General features: G+C 28.5%; 1 protein-coding gene across 2 annotated transcripts; it reads right to left on the bottom strand.

The window, feature by feature from the left end:
• Nucleotides 1-638: 638 nt before the first annotated feature.
• LOC114122167 (uncharacterized) lies at nt 639-11285 on the bottom strand. Of its 2 annotated transcripts, XM_027984757.2 has the most exons (6): nt 10945-11285; nt 8437-8932; nt 6917-7232; nt 5845-5916; nt 1425-1514; nt 639-1151 (listed from the first exon to the last, which is right to left on the bottom strand). In XM_027984757.2, exons 1-6 carry the CDS (start codon nt 11099-11101, stop codon nt 1002-1004), a joined length of 1281 nt encoding a protein of 426 aa, XP_027840558.2. In that variant the 5' UTR covers nt 11102-11285; the 3' UTR covers nt 639-1001. The 2 variants fall into 2 exon arrangements, with proteins under 2 accessions (XP_027840558.2, XP_050057701.1); XM_050201744.1 differs by lacking the exon at nt 5845-5916.
• Between the last annotated feature and the right edge of the window lie 322 nt (nt 11286-11607).

Below are 11607 nucleotides of genomic sequence, written 5' to 3' on the forward strand. Positions count from 1 at the left end.
GTTTAATAATCATTATTATTGTTATTTATTTAACGACGTTATAATATTATTATATAATATATTTCCCGGGTGTAAGAATAATGATGTTAATGTGAGAAAAAAATTGTTTTTATTGTCTATATAAGTATATTTACGAGAATTTATAAAGACCTTAAATTTTTATTATTTTGCGTATGTACGCTTTATAACATTTTATGATCGAAATAACTATAAGACAAAGAAACAACCGTACAATTTGCAAACAATTATCCGCCGGACGGAGCACGCGGGTGAAAGATAGTATATTATAATATATTAAAAGTGTTTTAAGTACAAATTGCATTTTTTATAAAAAAAATTAGTATGTTTTCCAAGTAAGCTCATATCTATATAGTAATGCACTTATTTGGAATTTTTATGTAAACCTATAATCATATTTATAATATTATATCTAGTAATTATAACACCATATCTCAAAATACTTAGATTTTCTATACCATTAAACGCGTGTATCATGTGGTGATACAAGTTTTTTTTTCAAATAAGAACTAACATTATTTTACCGTAAATCATTTTATAGATGATTTTTTTTTTGAATCACGTCAAAATTCGTACGTGTATTATTAAAATAGATGTACTAAGGAATATATATTAGAAACTAGAATATTTTTATTCTTATTATTTTTTTTTTGCGTAACCTCGAATACTATAATATATTGATTTGTTCGTATTAACAATAACCATGGACGGAAATCTACAATGCTATTCCACAATGCAACCAGAGAATGCAGAATAATAAATTTTATACATTTTTCGGTTTAACTATATTTCGTTTCAAAATGTTGGTTATTAATACATTTTCAGAGAGAAAAAGCTATAAGATATTATACGTTCTGTTTATATATACCTACCTACTTTAAGTATTAAGAAAAATCATATATAACCGAAAAAAAAATTAAAAATTAATATATTTCAAATGTTAAGTAGTAAATGGATATGATTTTGATTTAAAATTAATGCAATTAATCTTGGACATCCCTCTCAAGACAAGGCCATGAATGACAGACCACCGCTACAACTGCATCACTAGAATTGGATACTAACATCTGTTTGTAGCCTTCCATTTGAAATTGTACCAACACCAAAAAGTATATCAGTACAACACCAGCAGTCTGCAAAAACAATAAAATGATGGTCAACGAAAACAAAAATAACTACCTACTTTATTGTATTCAACACATTATTCGGTATCACACATAAAAATAACGCAATAATAATAAAATCATATTACGGGAGACTTATAATTTGTATAGGTCACTGAATATTACTTAATGTGACACTGTGACGTCTCAGATTTAATAAAATTGCATAGAGTACATTTCCGGGAAATCCATTATCAATAATTGTCTACTAATTAGAATTAATTTAAAATCTAAATGTCTTACCGCAAACAAAAGTGATAGATTTATGTCGAAAAATCCGGAAGCTGTAACCTGCACTGCACGACTGTTAACGCGAAGTGTAAATAACCTTAGCTGTAATAAACAAACAATAATAGTTCAAACATCAACGCCAATTTAATGTATATTATTTTGTTATATGAAAAAAAAACTTTGTTGAAATTAGTGACCTTCAGAATTTGATCACGATGTACATTTAGTAATTAAAAAAAATATATACACTATATATACGTAGAAAAATATATTTTGTTCATTTATACAAAGCGCGTAAAATTAACATAGTTGTAATAATAGTGAATTAATTAAAAATTAAAAACAAGTCCACTTTTCACATAATATACAAACTAAAAGTCAGTATATATTTCTCAGTTTTATATTTATATTTTTTAAAACAAATGGGTCGAGAGTCAAATAAACTCCACAAAATCACTGAAAAAAATACTGCAGAAAATGTTAAAGCGTCTACTTTATATTATAGACTTCAGTAAGAAGAACAATTTTGTTTAAAAAATTTAACAGATTCAGACGATTCAGTTCTATCTTCTATAGAATGATAATGTAATAATTATAAATGTTTATGCACATTACTTTCTGTGGTGGGATCGGTTATTTGGATATTTCACAAATATAATATTATGTTATTCAGACGTTTCAGTTGTAATGCGAGAGTAATAAACAAATAATCTATAATTTACTAAGCCAGCCAAAATATGAAATAATTTGTAAAACCCTGCAGGCCAAAGTATGTATATTTAATACATTTAAAATCACAATATTACTAATAGTATATTATCCGAGAGAGTTATAATTTAAAATTAGCAAAATATATGTGTTCAATATCGACAGGGTATTTTGTTTGTCATCATATATAATATCTGAATGGCATATTAATTAATGAATCGTCGATAAAACCGTAAGCACAGACATATTTTTAAATATTTTTTTCCTAAAGTTATGTCTTTAAAACAAAACCAAAAAAATTCTACTTTAAGATAGTATTGTAATTAATCGGATGAAATATTAATTTTTTTTAACTATAAGAATTTCCGATCTTAAATCAAAAAATTAACAATTTTGAATAATGCATTTACAGTTATTATGGAACGATGGTAGAAAATTGTCGATTGTGATAAATAGTCAAATAATGGTAAAACTTGCAAACATAAAACATCAATGATCATAATCATCATCGACGGATGACGGCTGATCATAATACTATAAGTATATTCGGTAAATTATGGCATAACGACGTCAATAATAAAAAAATCGAGGTGAACCATAAAATATGTCAACAATAAAAACTCGTTAAATTATACAACACCTAATTAACATAGTATTAAGGTAAAGTAATTTTTATTTTTTTAACGTTTTATATTAAAAGGACGAACGTCTGTCACAAAGCCTTCGCATATAACAGCGAATAGCAATAACTTTGAAGCGTTTTTTGATAAGTAATTTAAAATTTTAGACATGGCCACCAATTGTATCATAAAAGTCACCGGTAACTAGGAAGACTTAATATTCGATTTAGTTACTGCGTGGATGATGCACGTCTTTTAATACTAATTGTATTTCAATTAAAAATAATTTCTTTAAAGAACTTTCAATAATATATATTTCTTTTATGATATTCGTGTATAATATAATTGATATTAATTATATCGTTTAATAGTAATTGAGTTCATTTAAATCATATAATCGTTGAATTATACTAATACTGCAATCTAAGTCTGGAACACTGCATAAAATTAAAATATATATTATATATACTCGTACATATAAGATAATACCACCATTAATAACGTTGATGAATTCAGGACATGTTAGAAACTTTTGCCAAATCCTTTCAATTCCTTTAATCAACGTCGGGGATGCAATTCGTTCAAACCATAATTTCATCAAAGCGACTAATATTGGTTTTAAGAATCTAAGCTTAATGGGCTATACAGATATCATCCGGACCATCTAATGTCTATTAGATAAAATAAAATAAGACAGTTAGTAGTATTATAAAGTGACATTGTTTTCTGATACTAGATACCCGGAACTATGAATGTTTTGACGGAGCCAAGAATGTTATGGGCTCGAGGGTTAATCTTCAGATAGTTATATAGGAATTATAGGCATTAATTTCAAAATCTCTAGGATTAAGTACATAAGTACATCACCGTACCAAGTTTAATACATACAAAACGTATACGTTTTTTGCGCGTATAAAAGCCACGAGTTAATAAATAATTTAATAATATTGAAGAAAACAAAAACTGTGTGAATATATTATTATATATTTATATATATATATAATATAGAAATTAAGCTATTTAATCACGAAAAATGAAAGCCAAAGTTTTTCAAGGATAACATTTTAATTGGTAATAAAACTAGAGATATAATTTGAGAACAAAAAGTGACTAGTTTAATTTATAAATAAAGTTTAAGTTGGAAATAAAGATTTATAATGCAGGGTCTTACAGACTAAAAAGATATTGTCAAATTTATTTGGAATGAATACTTCAATATTGAATAAAAATTAAACAACTGGAAAAAAAGTAGCTGAAGAAAATATTGTAGTATTTAATAGACAAAAATAACAATAATTATTTAAGGAAATGTATTTTCATTAAACATTTACGGCGAGGAAAAATCAAACTGCGATATCGTATAAAATACATTTTTGGGTGACAAACAATAGTTAAATACGAGTATAATATTTAAAAAAAAACCCCCGACAAACATTGATAAAAGATTGATTACCTATTACAAAATTGTATAAACAAGCCAATAGTTAATTATTTATTTCGGGAGAAGAAGTTTTGTAAACTCACAGAGATTTTTTAAATGTTAAATGTAAATGTTTTCAAGTTTTGCGGACAAAAATGATATTCACTAGTGAACTTCGGTATAGCAATCTACAGAAGTTGAAAAAATAAAATATGAACTCTCTACGAGTCTCAAGAAATATGTGAACAATATTTGATGCCAATTGGTTAAGTAGTTTCCAAATATTTAAAACTCCACACAAACGTACATTAATTTTATTAACATAAAAAAAAAATAAATACTTTTCACACTGGTCAGCATTCAGAAACCTTAAAAAATACAACAAATCAAATTTATTTTGAATGTTTTGAGATAAAACTTCATATAAAACAAATAAAATAGTAAGTTATTATATTATTTTAAACTCTGTAGCGCCGTCACAATTAACAAACCCGAAAACGACACAAAAGGGATTCGCAGCGCTGTTAAAAGGATAAACCGCGTGATACAAACACTATATATTATATTATATATATAACTAAGTATTTAAAAGGATTAACGGCGTCATTAAAAACGACAATAAACTTCGGAAAACCACTATTACTTCAGAACAAGTAAAAATGCGCGAAACAAATGCATTGGAAAAAAATTCCAATTCAGACGAGGGAATGTCCACGAATATTAAAATATAATATAAGTATTGTTTCCTTTAAAATTAATATTCGTCTATATGTTACGTTATGGCGTTTTGACTGAGAAACGTAGGTATAGTCTTGCGGGTATTATTGATTAAATTTATTTTGTATTAAATTGTATTAGCCACGGCTTGATGGTTTTAACGGGCGTAAAAAGTATATTATGTATGTATAATAATAAATTGCCATTTTTTTTGTTATATTTTCAGCGAGATGAGCGGTATTTTTTCATTTAATTTATGCATATTTTTTTTTTTTTTTGAAAAGTGCCGAAACGTTCGCGTACAAATATGTTAGATAGGTCTTATATATAAACAGCTTTATCGATCCATTCGATAGTTTTTTGAAAAGCCAAGAAAAATGTTTAGGCTATAAATGGTCTAGAACTCAATCGACCGAATGAAATTTATCGTTAAAAGTTCTTTATTCGATTTGATTTGTATTCACACATTTTGACAGAGGTTATAATTACGCATATCATGCAAATATACTATAATAATAATAATAATAATTATATACTATAATGGTGGGAAATTCGTATATGAAAAACTTACTATACAATAAAACTATATATTTTGAACTGTGAACGAAGCGAGAATAAACAAACTACATTCGAATAATTAGAACCGTCCGTTTCTGACGAGACAGTTATTGTTGACACAATTTATTATAATAATATTATATACAAAACCAAAACGTCAGAACCTCGTGAAGTTATACAAACACGATAGACACCGTAAGTCTTCGCGACTGCATTATTATTGTTAACTATTGGACATTGCTATTACATAATAATATTATGTACATGTAAAAAATAACAATCGCATGTCGTGGCATGAATTCATCAAATTTTTACCACAACCGCCTAGCGCTGATACAACCATTAGTTATATTATTTAGGTTGTTTTATTACCGTACACAATAATAATAATATGATTGCGTATACTAACAATGGTTTGAGAATTCAAATCATTTGCCACCTTCGAAGACAAGTGTTTCAAGTGAAAAATGATCTTTTTGCTCTGAAATCAATTTTAATAGTACACACATAATGTATTATTATTTATTACCTTTATTGTTGCATTCATATCATCAACAATCATTAATATTTAATGAAACCTGTAAATACTGTACCGGACACTGTTAGTCATTGAAATATTGTCCGCTATCTAGCTGGATCGTTTTGTAGTCATTTTGTACCTTGTTTTTAAAATTGCATCTGATACCTATTTAGAGGTGTCGTTTAGGGGGTATTATACTGTATTCATGCAATTTTCGCAGTTGATATATATATATATATATTAATTATATTATACACAAGACTTCCACGCTTGACTTATGGAGAAGTTCTGAGTCAGAGACTAATTTTGGGGAAATTTATTCAAATAATTATTCTTCTAAGCGCTAATTGAGTTTTTAAACGTTTATTATGTATTTTAATGTATAAAATATATTATTTAAAGCTATAAACGAATTTCTATAGCCAATACTAGTAAAGGTATCTTTTTTCGATGTATCGTCGTCTGGTCGTATCCGTTAGAAATAGGATACGAATACTTTGAAATAATAAAGCATCGGGCTATATAGTATCTTGTTTTATGTAGAATTAAATATTAAGTAGGATCACAGAAACAACTTTCAGTAATCCCGTGTAGAATAATATCCAATTCGAAAAAAAGGTAGAACGAATCCTAAACCCATCCAGTTGACCTCGGGGACAGCGTATTCGAAGTTCTGTTATTCAAATTTGGCCATTGCTTCTCTTTAAAATATATTATAATAGGTACCTACCTAACCTACATACATTTTTACTATTTTTGTAGAGTATTGGGTGAATTTCTATTTCTGTATAATATTATAAAGTTTAATTTTCTTACGAACTACACAATTCTACTACGATATTATAAAAGCATCATATAATAAAACGCATACAATATATTGTATACTTTTTATTATAATTTTGGATTATGCGTTTAATTATAATATGATCATAGCTATTAAAAAAAACATTATTAAAATTACCTCTTTGACAGAAGAATCACACCTATAGCACAGGTAAACAAATTTTCCTACAATAATACTCGACTCGATGACACCACTGATATACGGATACGCGTTGTCTTTAAACACGCGACGGACAACTGTATCCCATATCATTACATACATGAACAACAATAGCTGTACGTAAATGTCCATTATTGTGAATATCAATTCGGGTCCAAAAGTGTCCGACATAGTCTCCATGTAGTCCTCCAGAAACCAGTGGTCGTTCATTAGTTCATTTAATCGCATCGCTCGTTCGGTTTTTGAATTCACTTCGCACAATTCTTCTAACTCTCTATGGAATATAAAATAAATGGTGAAAAAAATTGATAAAAAATAGTTAAAAATAGACTATGAGTATGATATTAAAATAATATGCACCTTTATTATTGAATCGCCAAGTTTTCATGGCTTTATAGTTTTTTCTTTAACCTTGTTTAAAACAAATATTGTATTAGGAGAAAAAAATGTGTAATATTAATATTATTATGTTTGAGTATCAACTGACATAATATTATTATCATGTTGTTTTTCAACGCATGAGTGTACTTATTTTATCTATACATCGCGCCGTGTTAATAAATCCGAACACGTTTTAATTACATTGATCTTCGAAATCTTACTTAATTGTTCGACGATAAGTTAATAGTGTCGAATATCCAGTGGCATAGGAATATAATGTACTTGTTGTGTGTGCTTTACCTTTTATGGGACACTAAGTACAATGGACAGTGATGTTTGGAAGAGATTTTTCAAATTTCGCTGCATTAAACCAATAATCGGTATACCGCAGAATATCTATCGCTTTTCTATTTGATTATAACCTTTACTCATCATTTACGTTATTTTAAAGCCCACACGTCACTTAACTTAATCTAACGTAAATATCACCTGTACACATGGGTTGAACTACGCTATAATATTAAGCAGACAACAGTTTCACGATTTCGTCCATTGAATACATGGAAACTCGAGAAAGTATACAGTTGCGGTTGGCAACATCTAACGGAAATTAACTTCGCGATTCAGTCAAAATCTGGACCATCACTAATCATCGTAGTAATCAGCGAAGTTGAGTATTAACGAGTTAAGTTGATTTTAATTTTTTTATTAACTTGCCGCACTAATTTGATTTTTGGTTTTTTTGTTAACTTATTTATTTACATCTAATTTATTTGCTCCGGCCGTTCACCATAAGAAATAATGTAATATTGCATAATTATTTTTTTTCAATAAAATTGATATATTCATTTTGCATTTTTGTTTATATTAATATCAAAATAATTAATAATTGTTTTTATATAGTTTTTAACTGCATACGTCCATAAACCATACTAAATATTATATTTGGTGTATCAGAGAATAAGATAAAATACTACTATAAGTCTAGGCAAACAATTTTAAGGGGCATAGATATTTAATACATTTTTTGTACGCGATAAATTTTTAAGAAAAAAAATATTTAGGACTGGTTAAAACCTCGAGGGGCTTGAACTTACCTGTTGATGTCCTCGTACGACTGTTGGGCGACCACACACAGGATGCTGACCAGGTTTATGAACACAATGGGTACCATGTATGCGGTGAAATACGGATAATAGAGGTCGGGGTACTTTTGTGGTATGTTCATGAGGGTGGTGACCAGCTTGAAGACGATGACGGCGGAGAACAGTATGACTACGAACGCTTTGGGTGATAGTCGTCGTCGCGGGTATCTGGACCGGAGTAGCAACCGAGCGGTCATGTTAAGCACGTCGACGGACTTAGGCAATCGGACCAGGACCAAGGATACGACGATCGGGCTGATGACCGTATGCGAAATCAACATGCCAAACACACTGCAATAGTTATCTCGGGAGCAGTTGAGCGATTGTCGTTGCATCAGCGTGTGGCCCAGATAGAAACACATCCGGACAAAGGCCCACGTCTGCAATGCCAGCTGGGCGGCCCACAATGCCAGACCGCTGTTGCTCACGTGAAAACATCCATCGCGGACTGCGATAATATATTGTTTTTATTATTGAAATGTTGAAAAATGATTTTTTAAGGAATTTATGGTTAGTTTTTAGAGTTTTTTTTTTATACATAAATTAGTTTTTAGTACATTTAACGTGCAAATCGTTATTATCGGTCAGTGTAATGAAGATTATCCGTTTTCATTTATTTTATTTAAGCGTAATATTTTTTAGATGTAAAGCGGAATGATAAATCTATTGATTTCATAACGATTTGTGTGTTTTTTCCCAAGCTATAAAAGAAAATATCATTCGATAAATATTTTAAAAATAATAATATTTTGGGGAATTTGGTAGGTATGCCATATGAATAATATTATAAATTCAACTCATGTATGTCAGAGTTTAAAAGTAATGGCCTCTTATTATCTATTGTGAATTTCCACGAAAAATAACATTGCATTGTAAAATTACTATACTATTTTTTAGTTATTATACAAAATATAAATATAATATATAGTAATATAATATACTATGTAGGATAATAATATAATATATGATCAATAAACATATTATATTATATACGTGTATAATATATAATGAAAACTGTATTAACTAAACTTCGTTCAAAATAATTATAATAGTAATATTCTGTAATAACTGATACAATTAATTCCTGCAAGTGTAAAATAATGGTTTTCATTTCATGACATAGATAAAAATATGTATATATACTAAAATAACTCAAAAACATACCTCTTATTCGTTATGACCAAAGTTTATCCAATAGATATTATCCATTCTAGACATTTAGGAATACTGTTAGTATCTATTGGATGTTTTAATAATATAAGTGGTTCGTATAAAATATATGTATACATATTTTTGTACACGATTTAATAGACCTTAACCTCCAAAATTATTGCAGCAAACAAGTAATGCCATTAATATCCTCATAAGTGTCAAAAAGAAAAACACTAAAAATATATGAGTAAGAAAAACACTAAGAATAATATGGCGTTAAAATTGTATCTTTTGTGATGGGCCATTTAGAGGTGTAATAAAGTATAAATGAAAATATACTAATCTTAATAGTATAGTGGTTAAAAGGGGTATTCTCCAGTGTTGACAATTTTTTTCAGAAGGTTGACTTATAAAAGAAAACATTTTTAAAGGTAACAAACTATAAATGATGTGAGATATATTACCTTTAAAAAAATTAAAATTAAAATTAATTTGATTAACTGTGTGTAGTTAAAATAGCACATTTTAAAATTACCTATATCATATTTATGGTTATAACTAAAAAAGTAATCATTAATAGATGGTTATTTATAAACTTTTGAATTAAATAATAATGTATTTTTGATTTTAAAATCTCAACACGATACAGTAGTTGTTGATTATTTCGGATAATAGATAAAACGAGCAGAAAAATTTTTTTTCCAGATTATGTGAAATTAAGCGTAACCTAAATAAAAGTTCAGCTTAATCGATTGAACTTTATTACTTTGATTTGGTTATAAAAAATGTGTTCATAAAATTTAGCATTCCGAATGGTCGTTCGATGTATAGTTTAAACAGCAAATACTAACTATGATATTATTAAATAAACTTGTATATAAATTAAAAAATGTATACTAAATGAGCTATAATACGTATCTCAACGAATACTCGACAGATTTGTAGCTAAATTGCCTATCTGGGTCGCCTTGTTATCACAATCCCGTTTCATTGACAGCAGCAATTTGTCCAAAATAATTTATGTTAATATTTTTAATATGTATAAATCACGTGATTTTTAATTAGGACGACGGAAGGGACAGGGGTAAGTATTCTAAGCTTGTATATAAATAACACTGTCGATTCTGCAACCAACCGGGCTGGTGACGTGGTTAACAGAGCATTATTACCTATAATAACCATTGCAACAGTGAGAAAAAGCTATTATTCGTTCTATTGTCTAGAAATATTAATTAAATAAGAACACTACGGCGGTCGGTTTCGATTGGAACGTGTTTATAATGTCATAGTATTATTATATAGTCTCACCGTTCTCGTCTCTCCTCCCTATGAAGTGTACCGTATTTTTATACGGAATTTTTCCACAACTCGCGTAACTCACCGGCAAAATGCCGAATAATTTACACGCGTAGTATACCGGCGCGATCATGGCCAGAGGACTCAATTTTAACGGTCGTATGTTCATTATTTGCAGAGCGGCAGTCGCACAGGTAGCTCGTATCACATCGATGATACTGTAGTGTTTATATTTCCGAGCGTTCGAAGTATAATTTTATTTAGGTATATTATAAACACAATAAATTATCCGAAAAAATGCAAATACAATAAACGAGCTTTATATACAGCGTATATTATAATATGTTTGCGTTTTCTTCTAACTAAAAAAAAAAAAAAAAAATACACGGTATAAAAATTATATTAGTGATTTTGTTATTATAAACATGTCCACCCCATGTTCGAAAACAGCACAATAGCGTATTTCCTATATATTTACAATATTTACATACATTATATGATATTTTATTGTTTCGTTGTCATTGTTTTGCGACAACACATTCGGTTCCTTTATATATACATACACACATTATTTTCGATTATTGTCGATTCGATGCGAATATAAAGGACACGAAACGTTATAATAAACCAATATTATGATTAACTTAACCAAACGTTTCGTTTACAATAATCATA

Source organism: Aphis gossypii, chromosome 2 (genome assembly GCF_020184175.1).
Source record: "Aphis gossypii isolate Hap1 chromosome 2, ASM2018417v2, whole genome shotgun sequence".
NCBI classification, from domain to species: domain Eukaryota; kingdom Metazoa; phylum Arthropoda; class Insecta; order Hemiptera; family Aphididae; genus Aphis; species Aphis gossypii.

Bases quoted from the DNA above. Each gene is read 5' to 3' on its own strand.
- LOC114122167 (XM_027984757.2), bottom strand. From the start codon at position 11,101: ATGAACATACGACCGTTAAAATTGAGTCCTCTGGCCATGATCGCGCCG. The intron at 5,917-6,916 runs GTAATTTTAATA...AATTGATTTCAG, and splicing joins GTGATTCTTCTGTCAAAGAG to AGCAAAAAGATCATTTTTCA. The intron at 1,152-1,424 runs GTAAGACATTTA...TTGTTTTTGCAG, and splicing joins ATCTATCACTTTTGTTTGCG to ACTGCTGGTGTTGTACTGAT.